General features: G+C 43.2%; 1 protein-coding gene across 1 annotated transcript in view; it reads left to right on the top strand.

Annotated features, from left to right (window-relative positions):
- Positions 1-21731, top strand: part of ZZEF1 (zinc finger, ZZ-type with EF-hand domain 1) — a 188471-nt gene that overhangs the window by 106082 nt on the left and 60658 nt on the right. Inside the window, exons 27-38 of the mRNA XM_011980457.1 lie at positions 1162-1328; positions 1413-1494; positions 2235-2436; positions 3826-3974; positions 5672-5912; positions 9450-9529; positions 10173-10266; positions 12019-12487; positions 13929-14093; positions 17530-17649; positions 18669-18830; positions 20496-20625. Of these exons, the coding sequence (XP_011835847.1) occupies positions 1162-1328; positions 1413-1494; positions 2235-2436; positions 3826-3974; positions 5672-5912; positions 9450-9529; positions 10173-10266; positions 12019-12487; positions 13929-14093; positions 17530-17649; positions 18669-18830; positions 20496-20625 (2061 nt within the window). The remainder of the gene's footprint in view (positions 1-1161; positions 1329-1412; positions 1495-2234; positions 2437-3825; positions 3975-5671; positions 5913-9449; positions 9530-10172; positions 10267-12018; positions 12488-13928; positions 14094-17529; positions 17650-18668; positions 18831-20495; positions 20626-21731) is intronic.

The raw sequence follows: 21731 nt of genomic DNA, 5'->3' as shown, positions 1-21731 counted from the left end.
TGGGACACACTTAGTGAAGTGGACGGCGGACTGTAGATAGGCACTCTGAGCAGCTTCTAGAAGGCTCCCTTGATTTTATCAGCGGTCTTGCCAACAAGGGTAAATACCAGTCCAAGCTGATGTGGCCTGGTCAGCATTAGAAAGGAGACACAGACGAAAAGCTGTAGAGATGAGTCTCATCATTTTATAGTTTATGAAGTTACATGAAAACCATTTAAGTGAATGAAAAAATTGAAGTCTAGAAGAGAAAATGTATGTTGTTATTTGTTTATTTATTTATTTATTTATTTATTTAAGACGGAGTCTTGCTGTGTCGCCCATTCTGGAATGCAGTGGCGCAATCTCAGCTCACTGCAAGCTCCGCCTCCCGGGTTCACGCCGTTCTCCTGCCTCAGGCTCCCAAGTAGCTGGGACTACAGGCACCCGCCACCTCGCCCAGCTAATTTTTTTTGTATTTTTAGTAAAGACGGGGTTTCACCATGTTAGCCAGGATGGTCTCAATCTCCTGACCTCGTGATCCACCCGCCTCGGTCTCCCAAAGTGCTGGGATTACAGGAGTGAGCCACTGCTCCCGGCCGAGAAAATATATGTTGAAAGGCAAATTAGAAGGTTTTGTCTTTAGAAGACATTTCTCCCTTAATTTTGCATACATAACGTTTAATCACTGTCTTGTGTGAGCTTCATAACAACTTTGTGGCGGTAGAAAAGGCATTTATATTTAATAGGTAAAAAAGCAAAGACCCCCCCCGGGCCCCCCCACCAAAAAAAAGAAGGAGGGTAGAAGAAGAAGGGAGAGTGGATCCAGATTTGCCAGTGTCCCAAGTAGGAATGTGAGGTCTTTAGTCATTCAGTACTTTTTCCACTGGGAATTCACACTGGTAATGATTTGTAAGAAGTAGTTCTGTCGTAGTTAAAAGGTAAAAGCTGGTCACAGAGTTTTTGTAGTGTCATAAATGCACGTCTGCTTTGCCGCGTGATGGATGTATGTTGATCTGTCTGTGAAGATGGGAACGTCAGGTATGTCTTCGAGCCTGTGTGCTGGTTTGTGCAGGGCTGTCAAAGCCCCTTTGCCTGGAGCACTGATAGAGAAACAGTCTGCTGCGTGTGGATAGGTGTCGAGTGATAGAACCTTTTCTCCCCCCGGCTCATTTGTTATCATAGCTGGATGTTGAGACCTGGCAACAGGAACAGCCTGTGGTGTTACATACGTGGACTAAGGAATCTGCCCACAACTATGAAAATAATTGCCATGAGGCATCTGTCTTTGTTAGCCCAGGGGCAACCTATTTTGAGGTGGAATTTGATGACAGGTGTGAAACTGAAAAAAGGTAAGACCTCTATGTTCTTTTACCCCCAAGCGATAACAGGTCAACAATGAGAGAAGGAAGCTAATAGAGGTTATGCCTTCACAGGTATGATTATCTGGAATTTACCGACGCTAGAGGTCGGAAAACACGCTATGACACAAAAGTTGGCACTGATAAATGGCCCAAGGTGAGTGAGAGTCCCAGAAAGAGGTACCTACTGCTGCACCAACGCTTTTCCTTTTGTCGGCCTTCAGGGGGCAGTAGAGGTAAGGTCTTTGAAGGGAAGCGTTTATGTTACACTTTTGTGAAAGGAAGGATTTGTATCGGAGTTTGACCAACTATAATCTGTCACCTGTTCTGTAAACATTGTTTTGGGGCACAGCCATGCCTGTTTATCGTTTATGGCTGCTTTGGCACTGCAGTGGCAGAGTTGAGTAGTTGCAGCAGACGGCCTTGCCTAGAGTAAATGAAGAACTTCCATACTTAATGGGAAGAGCTGGTGGGTCTAGGAGGATGGCCCAGACCTTGTGGTGGAAACCAAGAGTCTGCCTCAGGGTTAGAGCTGCTTGAGCTCTTGGGCTGGAGGTTCAGTGCTGCCTCAGACTGTTGGCCCTCTCCCCGTGGTCAGTGGTCTTGGCAGGAGCAGAGGCATGGAAATGTGACCACTGGCTGAGTAGGTAGTGGACAGACGGTCACCCCAGGTGTAAAAAGCTGAGCAGCAGTGTTCTGCCAACTCTCCTTCTTCATGGGGTGCGGCTATGAATTTTCTGTTTCCGTCACCCCTGTGTACATTTCTCCATTAGTCATTTTGGATGTGTGGAAATAGAGATCAATTTTAAATTGAGATGTTTCTAGTCATGAAGAACATGCTTATTTCTGAAGCACTCCTCTAATCTGTCTGACCACATGATTTCTGTTTGTCTCTAGAAAGTGACCTTCAAGGCCGGTCCTCGGTTGCAGTTCCTCTTTCACTCTGACAGCAGTCACAACGAATGGGGCTACAAATTCACTGTCACTGCCTACGGCCTGCCCGATGTTGCTGTGTCTTGGGGGCTGGATTTACAACTCCTTGTCTCCCGGCTGATGGGACGCCTAGCTTCCCAGTGCATGGCACTCAAGTCTGTGCATCGTAAGTCCACATCCCCGTTCCTTCCCTTCTCCTTGCAACCATGGTGAAGTGCAAGGTGCGTGCTTGCCCTCTTGTAGGTCATCTCCACTTAATGGCAGGGGGTTAGTAATACTCCCTTTCAGTTTCCTTTAAACCAAAAGAATAAAGTGTCCACTCGTCACCATTGTCATGAAGCTTTTTGCCTTAGACTTTGGAACATAGAACGAAGGATGCCATGGGTTCTCTGTCTGTGGAGGATAACAGCTTTTGTTTGGCAACACTGTCATTTTTTTGTAAGTAGGTGTAGGTATAGTCCAACCAAAAGGCAGGAATATAGAATAAGTTGATTGCATATCCTTTAAATATGTGAATATTTATGTAAATATATGTAGATACGTGAATATGAATTTTGTTTTAAAGTGATTCATTCAGGGCTGAGCAAGGTCGCTCATGCTGGTAATCCCAGCACTTTAGGAGGCCAAGTGGGAGGATTTCTTGATCCCAGGAGTTCAAAACCAACCTGGGTAGTGTAGTGAGATCCCTATCTGTACCAAAAAAATGTAACAAGTAGCCAGGTGTGGTGGCACATGCCTTTTGTCTCAGCTACTTGGGAGGCTGAGGCAGGAGGATCACTTAAGCCTGGGAGTTGGAGGCTGCAGTGAATTGTGATCATATTGCTGCACTCCAGTCGGGATAACAGAGAGAGACTGTCTCTTAAAACACAAGGAAAAAGATGTGTTCAATTTAGTTAGTTATTTAATTATTCCAGGGAACAAGAAGTACAGAATAAAACTTTCTACTGTATTTTATTTCTTTATCATTTCTTGAGTTTTTCCAATTTTAGAAGTAAAATACAGAAAAATTACATAATGGAAAAAAAAACAAAGGAAAACAGAATCATCCTTAATCCTGACACTCAGAAGTAACTCATTTTCTTCTTTTCATATTTCTCCAAGAAAGAAAGAAATAACTATTAACATTTTTATTTCCACCTATTCTTTTCCCTATGCTCATTGTAAACACATCTATGCTGGATATTTATTATTTGCTACATAATGAAGTTTACAAATTGTGAATGTTTTTTCCATAATTAAATGTTCCTGAATGGCCTCATATTACATGCCAGAAATGGTTCATACCCTATTTTCAGCTTACTATAAACAGATTAGTCATTGCAAAGGTTCCTTGTAACTGAAGTTGTTCCACAGAACAGCGGTATTGCAGGACTTGCTGGTTTAGCTTAATCTGTGATGTGTGTTTACAGAGTATCACAATTACATTCTGGTATGTGGGTAAATTTTCTCTTTTAATAGTATTCATGTTTTTTTTTAACCTTTTCTTTCTCATTTCAGAGATTTTCAATATATTAAGGCAAAAATAGAACTCTGACGTGTCTTCTTCTCTTTCTAGAATTAGGAAGTAACATGGCTCTACCTCAGGCAAAAATGGCATTAGTCCTAAGCTCCCCGCTGTGGAAACCTGTCTTCAGGCATCAGATTTGTCCGGAGTTGGAATTAGAAGCAAGCTGGCCCACTCACCCACACCAGAATAGTAAGGAGGTATTTACTCTTCTATTCTCTTTCTCTTTAGACTGGAAACTGCCTGAAGAGTATTTATTACTTTAAGTTATAAACATGTGTGTTTCTATCTTACTACCCGTATTAAGCAGTTAGCTCCTTGAGGCCAGAAACTATACCTTGTTAATTTGTTAACGCCACCTGTGTCCCACAGGGGCCAGTGCACAATAGGTGTTCAGAAATACTGAATGTGAGTCTTGGGTGAAATGTAGCAGGTGCTCAGTAAATCTCTGTTGGTGGAGTTATCAGGCAAACAATTGAGTGTACTTCTAGTGCCTGCTGAGCCAAGCTTTAGAGGAATGATTTGTGCTATATCTTTTGTTCTCCGTAGAATTACAGCACATGATTTAGGTGTATCATATTTTAAAAACTAAAAGGTTTGCCCTGTCTCTATTTTTCCCCTCTCCTTCCCTCTATTTCTGTATTCTACTTCTCTTCCTTCCCCTCCCTGCCCTGCCCTGCCCCACATTATTCAGTAGTTAATTGCCAAATCCAGTGGCTCTTCCTCAGCTTCTGTTCTCCTTGCCTCTGTTAAATTTGGCTCCTTCAGACCCTCTCTTCTTTGGATCCATGCTAGTCCACTGTCTTCTCTTACATCTGACTGCCCACCTGCCTCCTTCATTGAGTTTTCATATTCCTCCTTCCCTGAAGGGTAGGCTTTATTCAGGCTTTCTTCCCTTCCCCACAGCCCACCAAGACTTCATCCTCTCCACTTTCTTCTCCTGTCACATTGCGGCACTAATTCCTCATATCAGTCTCTAGGTCTGGTTTTCTCCCTGCTCCAAGTATCTGTTTCCATCTTCCTGTGAGGCATTTCCATTTAAATGTCCTGACTCCCCTTAACTCAGAAGTGTAAAACCAAAGACTGGTCACTTCTGTGATGGTCATTGTTTCCCCAGGCCTGAAGCCACTGCTCCCTAGCATCCCCTGTCCTCACCTGTCTCCCCATTCCTGTCCAGTCAGCCTGCAGGTCCTGTGGATTCTTCCTCATGATGTTCGTCTCTGTCCCTTCCTCTGTCTGCATCTTTATCCGGGCCCTCATTCGCACCTGCCTTATGACATTGGTACCTGCCAAGTTTTTTTTATAATCACTGCATTATCTTGTCATTCCACTGCCAAGCACCATTAATGGCTCCCCATTGCCCACAGGGTGAAGTCTAACTCCTCAATGTGACAGTCAAGGCTCTCTGCAGTCTCCTTTCACCTTACCTATCTGACTCTAGTTCCCATCACTCCCCAGCTGAGACTTCAGGCCAGGTCAGTCTCCCCACTGACTCGTAACCTCTGCTAATGGTTATGTTCCTCAGGGCCAAGTCTGCCAATCCTTCAGGGTCCAGGCCAAAGCCCATATCCTCCAGGAGGCTTTTCTTAATTCCTGTAACCTGCCAGGATCTCTCTCCTTTGAATTCTCAGCACTGGGTATCCCTTCTAGGCATTTGGCACTTGATAAGCTTTTGCTTTACGGGAATGCTAGTTCTAATGCTTTTAATGTTTTATTTATGTTTATCTTTTTTTTTTTTTTTAACTCATATCTCTGTCTGGTCTTCCTAAAATAGATTTAAGCTTCCAGAGAGTGTCCACTGTGTTTTGTACTTCTGCTTTGGCCTAGTAGTTTGCTCAACAAAGTTTGTTTTTTGAATGAATGTGTTAAATGGGATGGATTTATTTTTTGTTTCCAGGTTAAGAACATTCCTGACGACCCCTGCCGCCATTTTCTTCTCGATTTTGCCCAGTCAGAGCCTGCTCAGAACTTCTGTGGGCCATATTCAGAACTTTTCAAAGGATTCATACAGGCATGTAGAAAACAGGCCCCAAAGACAGATATAGTTGCTGGTTCCACTATTGATCAAGCTGTGAACGCCACCTTTGCTGCTCTGGTGTATCGTACTCCAGATTTATATGAGAAGCTGCAAAAATATGGTAACTTTATTACAGGGAATGTTTTTGATCTGAAGGCTAATTGCTAAGTTTTAAGAAAGCCTATCTTAAGTGAACATTTAAAATATTTTAACATATAAACACATTTCTATAACTATAAATGTCATCTTGTTAGTCCTACTTTGCCTATTAAAAGATTCATGGCCAATTTACGGTTAGCAGATTGTAATGTGTGGCATCTAACTTTGAGTTGCAAAATTAGCAGGTAAATTATCTTTCTCCAGAATTCTCATGGAAAACTGCCGAGAAATTTAATGGAAAGAAACCTTCACTTGGGTCCTGGTCCCAGTGCAAAAAACTCAAAAGTTGTGCAGCTTCAGGTTAATCAGACAACCTTTCTGCACCTCAGTTTCTTTATCTGTAAAATTGGTTTAAGGTTGATTCGCTCTAACATTCTAAGAAATTCCGATTAAAATCACAAATGTTGAAGTTCTTGAATGTAGTAATAACCAAGGAGGAAGCTGTAAGTATTAACTGTTACCTTTAGCTAGCTTGCAGCGTCTTCGTAGCATCACCCTGCTGGGCTTCCTTTGCTGATAGCCTTGTCCTCACCATCTCTTTTCCTCGTGTCTCTTAAGGATGCCATCTCTGTATTTACCCTGCTACCCTGCCACCTAGCAGGACCCACAAGGAGGGAGAGTCTCTCTCTACCTTCATACTTATTCAGGGGAAAAGTATTTCAAACCCTACCTAGAGATGAGGTATGGGTTTCCCTAAGCACCTGGCAGGGTATGTGTTCTTTACACAGTGCAGGTGAAAAAAGCAAAAACAGAGCTTCCTTCCATTATAGTGGGTAATTGACTATTGCTTGTTTTGTTTTGTGTTTTGTTTTGTTTTGTTTTGTTTTGTTTTATTTTATTTTATTTTATTTTATTTTTTGAGACGGCGTCTCACTCTGTCACCCAGGCTGGAATGCAGTGGCGTGATCTTGACTCACCATAACCTCCACCTCCTGGGTTCAAGCAGTTCTCCTGCCTCAGCCTCCTGAGTAGCTGGGATTACAGTCCCCCGTCACCACACCTGGCTAATTTTTGTATTTTTAATAGAGATGGGGTTTCGCCCTGTTGGCCAGGCTGGCCTCGAACTCCTGAGTTCAGGTGATCCACCCACCTCGGCCTCCCAAAGTGCTGGGTTTACAGACATGAGCTACTGCACCCAGCCTCATTTTGTTATTATTGATATTTTTATTCCTACCACCTTTATTGCTCAGTCCTTTGGATCTCACATTGCAGAATTTGTTTTCTGATTGTTAAAAGATCTTGATTACATCCCCAAATCTTAGTATCGCCTTTAAAAAGCTGCTCAAATAAACAAAACTACATTGAGACATGAGTGATTTATGGAAACAAATCTCATATGGAAGAGTTTTTCTCTGCTGAGGAATCGAGGGGGTGATGTAACCTGTATGATTTTGTCGGGGGGAAAGACAATATGTATTTTTGTAATCAAATTATAATAAGAAAGCTGGATAATCTTTTTACTTGAAGGAATTTTCAGTAGAGGGATAAAAGCCTGTGGGTTGAAAGCTGAGAAATGGAAGGCTACCTGCTGTGGGAAAATTCAGGCTGTGTTCAGATATCACATACCTCTTTGCAGAGGAGAAAACACACAGTCAACTGTGGGAACTCTACAACTGCGGGAACTGGAACTGTCTTGCTGTGCGCAGGTTGTTTCTAGAACGCCTGCCATTGTTGGTTTGAAGGAGGCCAGGCTTGTCTTAGTTCTTTCTGTCTCTGCCTTAATGATATAGATATTGATGTAAATATTGTGTGTCTAAGGACTGTTTCTGAGTTAAGACTGAACTACTTTGAGAATGGTCTTTGTCTAGCAAATTTGCTCATCTTTGTCTAAAAATTGGTCACTCTTTGGGGTTAGAAAGGGTGGGGAGGAGTTTTTCAACTTAAATATAAGCTGCTTGAGGGCAGGAACTTTGTCTGTTTTTCTCAGCATAGTATTCCCAGTGTCTGGTATAGCTTCAGGAAATACTTACTGCATTGTAGCATAGATGCAAAAGAGAGCTTCACACTCTTCTAGTATATTATCTTTTGGGCTTTAGCTGAAGACAAGGGGCAAGCCTCATAGATCTTTCTTTAAAATTTTTTTTTGTTGGACTGGGCGCAGTGGCTCACACCTGTAATCCCAGCATTTTGGGAGGCCAAGGCAGGCGGATCACCAGAGGTCAGGAGTTTGAGACCAGCCTGGCCAATATGATGAAACCCCGTCTCTACTAAAAATACAAAAATTAGCCGGGCGTGGTGTCATGCGCCTGTAATTCCAGCTACTTGGGAGGCTGAGACAGGAGAATTGCTTGAATTGTTTGAACCCGGGAGGCAGAGGTTGCAGTGAGCCAAGATCGTGTCATTGCACTAGTCTGGGAAATGAGCAAAACTCTGTATCCAAAAAAAAAAAAATTGTTATTTTTCTAATTATTAAAAAAAAAACCTGTTTATGTAGAAACTTAAGTATAGAAAAGCTTAAAATAATTATTAACTACCGTCTCACCACTTAGAACCTTTATGAACATTTTTCTATTTACCTGGACTTTTATGTAGGTATATTCATATGTATGTATATCTGTATATATATGTATCGATACATGTTTTATTTTTTTGCTTGTTTTTAGAGATAGGGTCTTGCTTTCTTGCCTAGGCTGGAGTGCAGGGGCACAGTTGTAGCTCACTGTAACCTTGAATTCCTGTTCTAAAGTGATTTTCCTACCTCAGCCTCCCTAGTAGCTAGGACTACAGGTGCATGCCAGCGTGCCTGGACAATTTTTTATTTTTTGTAGAGACAGAGTCTTGCTATGTTGCCCGGGCTGGTGTCGAACTCCTGGCCTCGAGCGATCCACCTTTGGTCTCCCAAAGCACTGGACCTGGAGTTTGAGGCTGCAGTGAGCTATGATGCACTCCAGCCTGGGTGATAGAGTAAGACCCTATCTCTTAAAAAAATTTAAAAAATAAGAAGAGTTTTATTATTCTTATTCTTAGAATTATTCTATTCTTAGAATTCTATTCTATTCTATTCTTAGAATTATTATAGATTCTAAAATGCTGGGATTATAAGTGTGAGCTGCTGCACTTGGCTTCCATGTCTGAAATACATATACTCTCTTTAAATGAGATCATTTTGTTTATACTGTTTCATAACCTGCTTGCTTACTTACTATACCATGAACTTTCTTCCTTATCAATAATTACTTTTTACTCATTGTTAATATTTAAAAATCTTTACTTTTAGTATTTTTTATATCTTTTAATATTTTACTCACTTTTAAAATTATTTCCATTTTAGAAATTATTAGTTTGAAAAAAGTTAGTTTGAAATAACACAAGAATCCACACAGGTATTTGTGGCTTAATTGAATATTTGTTTTTCCCTAAATCGCTCTTACCATCCCCAGTGTGTGATTGTCAGGAGGCCTTTTTATGTACTTCAGCAGATTCACATCTTTTGTGCTTAATGTTGCAGTAGTGAATTGTGTTACCCGAATGTAATCTCTGTCTCTGCTTCTTTCCCCAGTCAACAGTGGAGGCAAAATAGCGCTGAGTGATGAGTTTGCCCAGGTTTATTCCTTGGCAGATGGGATTCGAATATGGATGGTAAGATTTTCCTTTGCATGTGATTTTGGTGTATTTTAGGTTTTCTACCATGATATCATGGAATTAAGATGAATTGTTCTCTTCTCAAGAATATAGCTTTAGGATTTTTGTTAAGCTAAAGTTTAGTGACATGAATAGATATAAAATAATTTAGAACCCTTGAAACTATAGTCTGGGCAGTTGAAAATAGAGGAAACAGGATTTAATTGAGCCCTCTTTACATCCCTTCTTGGAACTCCATAGAGCTGGAGGAATAGCATCGCTTCAGATACTGGGTAACCATGGACAGTTTTAGGTCTCAGCATCACGTAGAGCTGTCCCCTCATTCAGAGGAGAATAGGGTTGAAATTTTGGTTCAGACTGCAGCGGACTGGGTTTATGACCCTAGTAAAACTTTTCATTTCTCTAGATCTCAGCTGCTTCTTTATCAGTACTAGATGGGCTTTAGACAAAGCTCCTTGCAGCACGAGTGTTCTAGAAATTTTTAAGTAATAAAGTTGTGGGTATTACAAACCCCTCCTACATGATACAGCTGTAAAGTACTCTGTGGTCTCCATGCTGTGTGCTTTTGAAGTAGTTTGCCGTGGCTGTCCTTGCTTCCCTGCCTGGACAGCATAATGATGTGGCTCAAATTCTCCCCTAGTTAGAGATGAAGCAGAAGTCCCTCATGAGCCTGGGAAATGAAGCAGAAGAAAAACATCGTTCGGAAGCTACTGAGGCGAACCCTGAGAGCCTGGGTGAGTGTGTTCATACCAGCCGCTGTCCCTGAGCCTTCTGTTTTCGTTTCAGAGCCTGGAAAACCAATGACTCACCTTCTAAATTATCTCAATCGAGGCTGTGTTGACCTAGGGAAAGTAATAGAGGTGCTAAATGTAGTATGCAAGGATGTATCATGAATAGAGAAAATCCCAAAGAGGAGTAATTTTTCATTGACCTGTTCCAAATGGAACATCTTTCTAATCACTTCTCTTAGGAGGCATCAGGTGCTTTTTGAGCTACATCTTTTTTCTTTTCTGAGATGGGGTCTTGTTCTGTCTCCCAGGCTGGAGTGCAGTGGTTCAGTCATATAGCTCACTACAGCCTCCAACTCCTGGACTCAAGCAATCTTCCTACCTTAGCCTACCAGGTGGCTGGGACGTCAAGCAGGTGCCACAACACCTGGCTAATTTTTTTCCTCTTTGTATTCCCCCTTGTTAAGCAATTAAAAAATTTTTTTTTGCCTGGTGCGATGGCTCACACCTGTAATCCCAGCACTCTGGGAGGCTGAGATGGGCAGATCACAAGGTCAGGAGATTGAGACCATCCTGGCTGACGTGGTGAAACCCCATCTCTACTAAAAGTACAAAAACTTAGCCGGGTGTGGTGGTGGGCGCCTGTAGTCCCAGCTACTTGGGAGGCTGAGGCAGAAGAATGGTGTGAACCCAGGAGGTGGAGCTTGCAGTGAGCCAAAATCGTGCCACTGCACTCCAGCCTGGGTGACACAGCCTTTTTTTTTTTTTTTTTTTTTTTAGAGATGGGGTCTTGCTTTGTTGCCCCAGCTGGTCTCAAATTCCTGGCCTCAAGTGATCTTCCCACCTCAGCCTCCCAAAGTGCTGGGATTATAGGCATGAGCCACTGCACCTGGCCTTGTTATGATTTTAAAGTGTGCTCACACTGAATATTCAGTGAAATTAAAGAATTACTATTATTTTTTAAATATTATGGTTGTGTTATGTTTTAAAACTCATATATTTTTAAGAGAAATATGCCAAAAATTTTTACAGATACAATAGTGTGGTGCTGGAATGTGCGTGGAAATGATCCGGGGAGCGGGGAGTTGGTGGGGGTGAAACAAGATTGGCCCTGAGTTAATAATTACTGAAGCTGAGTGACAGATACATGGAGGGGTCCTCATGGTATTTTTTTCTATATACATGCTTGAAAAACATCTACAATTAAACTTTTTTTTAAAAGTGTGCTGATAGTCCTGGCGAGATTTTGATTTCTGTAATGAGATAAAATTTGATTCTGTTCTTCTATTCTGTCAGTAAATATGTGTATCACTTTTTTGTGTTTTGGTTTGTTTGTTTGTTTGGAGACAGTATCTCATTCTGTTGCCCAAGCTGGAACACAGTGGCATGATCTCGACTCACTACAGCTTCAACTTCTCAGACTCAAGCAATCCATCGGCTTCAGCCTCCCGAGTAGATGAGATTATAGGCGTGTGCCACCATGTCTGGCTAATTTATTGTATTTTTTATAGAGATGGGGTTTCACCATGTTACCCAAGCTGATCTCAAACTCCTGACCCCAAGTGATGCTCCCGCCTCGGCCTCCCAAAGTGCTGGGGTTACAGGCATGAGCCACCACACCAGGCCTATATCGCTTTATTCATGAAGCTGTCCCTTGCCCTAAATTGTGATTTTTAACTTGATTATTTTCTCTCCAGAAGTAGGCAATAAATTTAATTTTAACTTTTTTTTTCAATTACGATTCTTGTTTGCATCTAGCAAAAGAGTGTATCGAGAAGAGTCTTCTATTACTAAAATTTCTGCCCACGGGCATACGTTCAAAAGAAAGCTGCGACAAGTTGGAGACTGCCGACGACACCAATCATCTCCAGCCACTCGACAAGCGCCAGAGGACAAGCTCTGTGGTGGAAGAGCATTTCCAAGCCTCCGTATCTCCCACTGAGGCAGCAACCCCTGCCACAGGAGATCGGAGTCCTGGCCTGGACACCCAGCCAAAGCTGCCGTCCAGCAGCGGCCTTCCTGCTGCAGACGTGTCCCCTGCCACAGCTGAAGAGCCCTTGTCACCTTCCACACCCACCCGGCGGCCTCCCTTCCCCCGAGGGCGGCTCCGGCTGCTCTCCTTTCGATCCATGGAGGAGGCCAGACTGGTGCCCACAGTGAAAGAGAAATACCCTGTGCTGAAGGACGTCCTGGACTTCATTAAGGATCAGTCGCTCTCGCACAGGAGGTAAGCCAGTTGTTACCTTCCCGGCACTTTCTCTTTCTAAGCCGTAGGTACCCAGTCTAGTCAGAGGCTTGAAATGTGAAAAGCGAGCAAATGATATTTAGGATAGATCAAGACTTGTTTTAGAATATTCAAGAAAATTTTTGATGTTTTTTTTTTCTTTAAAGAAGTAATTTTTGGGTGGGCACAGTGGTTCATGCCTATAATCTCAGCAGTTTGGGAGGCTGAAGTGGGAGGATCACTTGGGGTCAGGAGTTCAAGACCAACCTGGGCAACATAGTGAGACCCCCGCCATCTACAAAAAAAATTTTTTTTAATTAGCTGAGGCTGGGCACAGTGGCTCACAGCTGTAATCCCAGCATTTTGGGAGGCTGAGGCAGGCGGATCACCTGAGGTCAGGAGTTCGAGACCCGCTTGGCCAACATGGTGAAACCCCATCTCTACTAAAAAGACAAAAATTAGCTGGGCGTAGTGGTGGACGCCTGTAATCCCAGCTACTCGGGAGGCTGAGGCAGCAGAATTGCTCGAACTTGGAAGGCGGAGGTTGCAGTGAGCCGAGATCACACCACTGTACTCCTGCCTGGGTGACAGAGCAAGACTCTGTCTCAAAAAAAAAAAAAAAAAAATTACCTGAGTGTGGTGGCACATGCCCATAGTCCCAGCTACCTGGGAAGCTGAGGCAGGAGGATCACTTGAGCCAGGTAGGTTGAGGCTACAGTAAGCCAAGATTATGCCACTTAACTCCAGCCTGGGTGATAGAGCAAGACTGTCTCAAATAAAAATTTAAAAAAAAAGATATTTTTTCATGTAAGATTTATACATTATACTGTTTATAAAGTATATCTCAAGAATATACCATTAGAATTTTTAAAGGAAGCATTTTTTGGGTAGCTGCCACTTATAAATTTGTCTTATTTTAACCCAGGGAGAAATTTGGATTTGGTATTTTCTAGACACATGGCCTCCCTATGTTACCCAGGCTGGCCTCGAATACCTGGGCTCAAGGAATCTTTCTGCATCAGAGGGTTACAGGCATGAGCCACCACACCCAGCCAGGATTTGATATTTTCCAACAAAAGTATTTGTTCGTAGGCCTACATCTCTGGAAGTATTGCATGTTTAAGTTAGTGAGGAATTTCCTGTCCTAAGAAGTAAGGCTTTGTCTCTGTGGAAAGTGGAAATATCAATGTTCCTTTTTAATTAATTAAGTTAAATAATGCGTTGTCGGACTTCTGGACAGTTCACATGAACTGATTTGTAGTGCTGCTGAGTGATGACTTAAAAATAGTAAACAGGTATTGGTACTCCTCCTACATGGTGTTTCTGCTACCTCACAGTACTATTTCCTCTTTGATATATGGCATCAGGGCTTTGGCGGGGATGTTTTCCTTCTGCCCCAGCTCAAGAGTTTTCTGGGTGTTCCTAACTTGCGTTGTGTCTCCAGTGTTGTGAAGGTCCTTTCCCTGAGGAAAGCCCAGGCCCAGAGCATCCTGGACGTCCTGAGGATAACTCAGTACTGTGCAGAATCCCTTGGGCAGCCCCACTGCTTCCATCCACCTTTCATACTTTTCCTGTTGGAGCTTCTGACCTGCCAGAAAGATTTTACCAAGTAAGTACAAAGGACAGGTCCACAAGGAAAACAGCAAAGATCATTGTAAATAAATCCTGATTGTCTTCTCGAATTAATAACTGCGTCATTTCTATGTAGGATACAAATGTACACTTTTGGTTAATTCTCTCATTCCAAGGAAAGATGGGTTATATCCTTTTAATATGTAATGGCCAGGAACATGTTTATTCCTCCTGATGAGTTGATCAGCTTTACTTTACCAGATGGTAAGAATTGCATTCCTCACGTACTCATGCATCATTTGGCTCCTGGAAGCTGTGAGCTAAATATAAGGCTTACAGAAATGATATTAATCTGAGTACCTCAAAAGGTGGTTCTTAAGATTATCTCAATAAATATCTTTCGAGTGTCTAGTGTGCTAGAATGTCTTCTGGGTGTTAGTTATGCAGCAGTGGACAAGGCAGATTTTGTATTGAGAGAGAGACAATAAAAAATAAATAAATGAAAAAATACCAGATAGTGATATTGTTATGTGGTGATTAATACAGTGACCTAGTTTGGATGGTCAGGGAAGGCAGGCTGAGGAGATGAAAGCCAAGAGGTGAATGATCAGCTAAGATCAGAGGGAAGAGCCTTGAAGGCAGAAGGAACAGTGCAAAGGCTCCAGAGTGGGGAGTTAGTTCAAGGAACAGAGAGGAAACGATTGTGGCTGAGTGACGGGGAAAATGAGATGGGATAAGGTCAGAAAGGCAGGACCCTTATCACCATAAAGTATTTCAATTTTATACCGAGTTGTAGTTGGGAAACCACTGGAGATTTTTAAGCCCAGGAGGATGACACTTTGTTTTATATTTACAAAAGGTGCCCGTGGCTACTGTGTGAAAAGGAGTGGAAATAAGAAAAGCAGTTAGGAGTCTGTGGCAGTAGTCCAGGCAAGAGATGATGGTGGTTTGACCACAGAGTAGTACTGGAGGTGGGGAGAAAAGGATGAGATTCAGAATATATTTTAGAGGTAGAATTGTCAGGACTTATGGACGGGTAAGATGGAGAGGGTAAATGAAGGAAAGGAATCATGGGAAATTCCTAGGATTTGGGAGTGAGTAACTAGTGACGCATTTTACTGAGGGAAAGAGTATGGAAGAAGCAGATTGGGGTGAAAATCAGAGGTTTTGTTTTGGCCATGTTAAGCTGGAAATGCTTTTTTGTAAAGATATCAAGTAAAGATATTGAGAAAACAGAGGTCAGAGTCTAAATGTTAAAGAAAGAAGTCAGGACTAGGGATAGAATTTGGATGCAGTTGGCATGTAGATGGCATTTAGAGCCATAAGACCTCCTAGAAAGAGTGCAAAGATAGACAAGAAAGGGCCTAGGACTGAGCCTTAGGGGTACTTTTTTACTTAGAAGTCAAGCAGAGGAAGGAGTGTCAGCTAAGGAGATCAAGAAGCAGTGGCCAGTCAGGTAGATCAAAAACCAGGGGATGCTGTTGTCCTAAAAGTCAAAAGAAGAATGCATGTGAAGAGAGAAGAATGTCAGGTGCGTGCCCTTTCTGGGGAAAAAAAAAAAGATAAGAATGATCAGTTGTGTCAAATGCTGATGTGAGAGTTCAAAAGAGATAAAAACACACTGGGTTTGGCAGCAGTCTAACTGGAGCCATTGGCCACAAGGCCAGGGAGAATGAGGGTGATAAAATGGAGAGAGAGACTACAGACATTTAGTTTAAGAAATTTGGCCTCAAAGGGAGCAGAGAAATGGGGAAGTTTTTGGAAGGCGATGTGAGGTCAACTGAGGGTTTTAAAGAGATGTAAGAGGACTTCTGTATGTTGGTGGGAATGAGTCAGTGATAAGGAAAGCTTAATGCAGGAAGAGAGGGGATGATTTGCAGTAGCAGTTGCATAAGTTGAGAGATTGGCCTTTGATTGAACCAGGGAGGCTCTGTCTGTAGTAGCCGGGGAATCAGGACACACAGTGTTCGCAAGTTGGCTGGTAGATATTTGGTGGTGCAAAGGTAAGGGAATCCTATGTGATTGTTACTTTTCTTTCTCAAGATACCTAAGTTTCTCTTCTAAAAAAATGTAAGGATAGTCATTGGAGAGAATGGAAGGATGAGGAGGAGGTAGCAGTGGCATAAGGAGAAGCAGGAAGGGTTTTTTGGTGGGGGTAGGGGGTTGGGTTTTTTGGTTTTGTTTTTTCGTTTGTTTGTTTGTTTGTGTTTTGAGACAAGAGTCTTGCTGTGTTGCCCAGGCTGCAGTGCAGTGGCACCATCTTGGCTCACTGCGGCCTCCACCTCCCAGGTTCAAGTGATCCTCGCACCTTGGCCTCCTAAGTGTGTGCCACCATGCCCAGCTAATTTTTGTATTTTTACTAGACACTGGCCTTCCCCCTGTTATAGCCAGGCTGGTCTCAAACTCCTGACCTCAATTGATCCTCCCAGCACAGCCTCCCGAAGTGATGGGATTACAGGCGTGAGCTACCATGCCCGGCCTATGGGAAGGCTTTTTTTTAGATAGAATGAAAATTGAGAAAGCCAGTCTACTGAATTGCCTGACAATTTTGAGTGCTTGTTTGATCGTTACAGTTGCAAATTTAAAGTCATACTAGTCAGCTTGGTTGTGTGGTGTTTCCTCCACGATATTCAGCTGTTTTGATGTAGGTATAAGATTTCTCAGGCAGGTACATGGAGGAAGGAAGGGACACGGGAGTTGGTGTTTGCTAAGGTATGATTAGAGGCCATGGAATCTAAGCTGAGAAGGGAGCAGAGAGAAAGCGTGGCGGGAGTAGTAGATGGTGAACATGAGGCAGCATCCTGGGCTGCCGCCCGTTGGTATTGAAGAAAGGGCTGCTGTTGGAGTCCTACCTGGGTGAGCAGGAAATCTGGGGTCAGAGTAGGGTGCTCTGGCGTCAGTGTATCAGAGATGGTGTCAGCATGTGATAGCAAGGTCCAGGAAATGACCATCAAACTGGGATGGCTAAGGGCGTGGGAGAGAAGATCACTGGAGATGAAGATGGCAGAGAATTGAGGGAAAAAGGAATGGAGACATCATTTTCATGGATCTGAGGTCACCAAGATGGCCAGGATCATGGTAGAAAAGACAGTGAGGTTGGTGCCAGAGTCACCCATGAAGGGAGGCGGAGGGGTGAGCATGATTGTGTGGAGAGGATCAAATGAGTTAATTTGTGAAAAATGCTTAACACAGTATCTGGCATCCAGGTAGTGGTGGGAGGGGCGGGTTTATATTCGCAGAGAAGATAAATAATCTCATCTCCATGCTTCTGGGTGACTCGGCCCAGTCAAATGGATTCACTCGCTGCTCTGTGCTTTACCTTCTGTAGGTATTATATGTGTATTTACTTCAGTGCCTGTGCCACTTTGTTCATCTTACTACCACTTGCTCTTTTTCATGTAAGAAACCATGATTATTATTAAGAAAAGGATGTTCTGGCAATTAAGTGAATCAGTGATTTCCTCTGTTTCTAGTTATTTTGGACACTTGGAAGGCTGTGGTGCTGACCTACACAAAGAAATTCGAGACACTTACTATCAACTTGTTCTGTTTTTGGTCAAAGCAGTTAAAGGATTTAGTAGCCTAAATGACAGGTACTGGATAACTTTATCACTTCTAGAGAAAAAAATGTATTGTTTTCTGATTATAAAGGAAACATATGTTCAGTGTCAAAAATACCAAAAAGCACAAAGAACAAAATAAAAATAACCTCTAATGTTATCACCTAGAGAGCTAATCACTAATGTTGACTTATTCATATATTTTCTTCCAGTCCTTTTTCTGTCTGGTGTGTATATTTGCTTTTTAAGGGATGAGTCTGGGTTTTTCTAAGAATTTATAGCCTATTATTTTCTGTTTTGGTATATTAGGGGTTTTTTTTGTTTGTTTTGAGACAGGGCTTCATGCTGTCACCCAGGCTATAGTGCAGTGACTCAGTCGTGGCTCACTGCAGCCTGGACCTCCCAGGCTCAATCGATCCACCCACCTCAGCTTCCTGAGTAGTTGGGACTACAGGCACATGCCACCATGCCCGGCTAATTTTCTTTATGTTTTGTAGAAATGGGATTTTGCCATGTTGCTCAGGCTGGCCTTGAGCTCCTGGGCTCAAGCAATCTGCCTGCCTCGGCCTCCCAAAGTGCTGGAATTACAGGCATGATCCACCACGCCCAGCCAGTCTATTATGTATTATGTGCAGTTTAGAAACTGGAGTATCACGCCATTTCCCAGTCCTCTTAGTAAACGGTTTAGACATAAGCCTTGAATAAAAGGATTCTTCTGTAAATCTAAACCGCATCACCTTGGCTAATTTGGAACTGGCCCTGATCTTGCAGTTTATCAGGAGCTAATTTTTACTTCGCAGTTCTTTACCATGAGACACTGCTATGGTGGTCCTGGCAGGGTGGAAACCTTACCTTACAGCTTTCAGAGTTCTTTTGCTTAAGCTTTGAAGAGTGTCTGTGTGGAGTATGAGGAATTTGAAAGGAACCCAAACCAGCAATGTGAAGTTGCCTTCTGCTTTCAATTGCAAACCAGGTCATCTACTTGAATTGCTTCTGTTGCCTCTGTTGGTAATGGGCAGCTCTGCTAATGGTCACTTTCATGGCCCCTTTAGGTCCTTGCTGCCTGCCTTATCCTGTGTTCAAACAGCCCTGCTTCATCTTTTGGATATGGGCTGGGAACCCAGTGATCTCGCCTTCTTTGTTGATATTCAGTTACCAGATCTCCTCATGAAAATGTCACAGGAAAATATAAGTGTCCATGACAGTGTGATCAGGTAAGAGCATGGTCCTGCGCTCTGCCGTTCCTAATGTAAGTTATGAAATGCAAGGATCATAGTGGGGGTCGTTAAGAGCACAGACTCTGGAGCTAGACTATCTGTGTCATTTCCTGGCTTTGCCACATCCTAGCCGAGTGGCCTTGCACAAGTCATATAATCCCTCTGTGCCTCACTTTCCTCATCTTCAGAGCTGGAGATATCAATGGTGCTGCCTCCGAGGCTTGCTGGGATGAATACCTGAGTTATATATTTCTGCGTTTAGAACAGCATCTGACGTGCAGTAGAGCTGTGTACATTGGTGGTGGTGGTCTCGTGAGCTCCGAGGCCAAGAATCCTCTGCATTTTGGTGATCTTAGTATAGCTTGTTGAACTGGGAAATCCTTTTCCATAATTTTTGTTACATGTATGTGTGATGTTAGCCACTCTTAACTTCTTGCACATTGTAAGGACCTAAGTTAGAAAAAACATCGTGTATGAAGGTTTTTTTTTTTCCTTCAATTTGACCAGTATCTCTCCACTCTACTCAAGTTCACTTCCCTATTTGCAGCCGTTCATGTGTAGAAAAGAAAGAGAATGGGAGAGGGAATGCGCTAAGAGGAGAGAACTGGGAGAAAGTAAGTGAATGAGTCAACTCTGGGACAGTTTCCACTCTCTCAGGAGAGCTGTTCCAAGGGAAAAGGGGACAGAATTAGAGCTGTCTCTTTAGTTCATGAACCTCAGCCGTTGCCTCACTGTTACAGCTCCGATGGCAGAGACGGGGGACAGCACTGGGGGGCATCAGCTTGTGGTTCTTGGCTGTGGGCCTGCTTGCGGTTTCTCGTTTCGTCTCCCTGTATGCCACGGTCCTCAGGGAAGGAAGCACGCCCTTTACAGCAAGTGCTCATAGCACCTAGCCCAAAGCTTGAGCATAGGCCTAAAACCATTTTGTTGGAATGCATGAATGAACGAATGTGTATTTATAGCTTGGTAAATATTTTGTATTTGCTGTCAAGCAAATCTCTTTCTGTTTAAAGTTCTGGTTGTTGAAACAAGCTGTAAACCAAAATTATGGAAATTTATAATTTTGCATCCAAAAGGAGCTTATAAGATTATCTCCGTGAAGCTGTTTATTTGAAATGAGGAAACTGTCTATGGCCATGCCACTCTGAATGCACCTGATCGCATCTGAAATGGGGAAACTGAGGACCAGAGCTGAGTCACTTGTCAAGGTCTCACAGTAGCTGGTGGTAGAGCTGAAGTCACGGTGTCTCCTGATTCCCTTCTCATACTGATTCCACCAGGATATGCTGAGCGTGTCTAAATCAGACTTTAAAACAACAACAACAAAAAAAAACACCTAACTTTATTTGGCCCTAGTGCCTGGCACATAGTAGGTTCACCATAAATGATTGTCCAGTGGAATTATGCCATGTGGTACAGCCTTCAAACTCTTAATTTCTCATCCCTTGTAGTCTACCTACTCTGGAAAGGGCTTCTCCTTCTTTCTTGGCATGTATCTACCAAATATTTGACAAATCCAGGGGCTTTGAAAAGCAGTTGACCTTTCCCTCTCAGAAGCTGAAAAATGCCCAATATTATAGACCCGTAGATACAGAGTCTGCTAACCAGTACTTTCCTTGGTGATTGGGAGAGGCTTGCTTTTCTCTCTTTATGTTCTTTCAGCCAGTGGAGTGAAGAAGATGAGCTTGCTGATGCCAAGCAGAATTCAGAATGGATGGATGAGTGTCAGGATGGCATGTTTGAGGCCTGGTATGAAAAAATAGCCCAGGAAGATCCAGAGAAGCAGAGGAAAGTAAGACCTCTCAACTAGAGTACTCTGAAGTGATTTGCTAGGAGTTTGGAGAGGAGAGTTTGCCTGGGGGGGTGCTGGCAGGCTCTTGCCTGAGAGGGCTGCAGGTGGCATTCAATACCCTAGCAAAGGGGTCCCCAACCGCTGAATGCAGCTGAATGCAGGCTGTGGGCATCGGCCAAGCGAGGGAGGCTGAGCTCCGTCTCCTGGCAGATCAGCTGCGGCATTGGATTTTCACGGGAGCACGAGCCCACAATAAACTGCGCATGCGAGGAATCTAGTTTGTACACGAGGGATCTAGTTTGTGCGCTCCTTTTGAGAATCTAATGCCTGATGATCTGAGGTGGAACAATCTCATCCCGAAACCATCCCTCACCCGGTCCTGTGCAGAAATTGTCTTCCATGAAACTGGTTCCTGGTGCCAAAACGGGGAACCACTGCCCTAGTGTCTGGTGTTTAACCTTTAACCTGAGGGGCTGTAAATCCTGATTTGACCACACCCAGAGTGGCTGCCTACCATAGAACTAGACTCATTGGAAAATTGACTCTTAAAGCTGATGTACAATATGAGGTGCCAATTTACTAATTTACAGTGAGAAGTAGAATTGCTGGAGGGCCTGAGCTCTAGTGTCCTTGGGGCAGCACATTCTCCTCCTGTAGACAAGCAGCGTGGGAAGCCACATTTCCATCAGAAGGCTGCCTGGTGAGCGTGGGAGCAGCCGTATATATGGAGAGGGCATCAGAGCTGCATGATTCAGATGTGCGAAGGCACAGGCTCAGATAGCCCACTCTGTCCATCTCCACGTCAGGTGTGACATCCATCACTACCACATGTGCCAAGCATCTGCTGCCTCAGATTCATTCATTTTCTAAGTATCGAGTGCCTACTATGTGCCAACCACTTTGTTCACATAGCACCACGGTGGTGCTTGGATGGAGCTTGCCAAGTGGGCCATTGTGGCTTTTTCTCTCTCATATGTTAATACCTTTTGGGAGTCATTCTGTAGTTCTAAGGTGACTTGGCACATTTGCTCTGGTCTACTGTATGGTGACTTACTGATTTTGGTCATTTCCAGGCCCTAAAGAGAAACGATGCTGTAGTCCAAGTA

The sequence above is a fragment of the Mandrillus leucophaeus genome, unplaced genomic scaffold, assembly GCF_000951045.1.
Source record: "Mandrillus leucophaeus isolate KB7577 unplaced genomic scaffold, Mleu.le_1.0 Scaffold212, whole genome shotgun sequence".
NCBI lineage: Eukaryota > Metazoa > Chordata > Mammalia > Primates > Cercopithecidae > Mandrillus > Mandrillus leucophaeus.
Note: the sequence above shows the minus strand (reverse complement) of the source record. Positions and strands in the feature narration are given on the sequence as shown.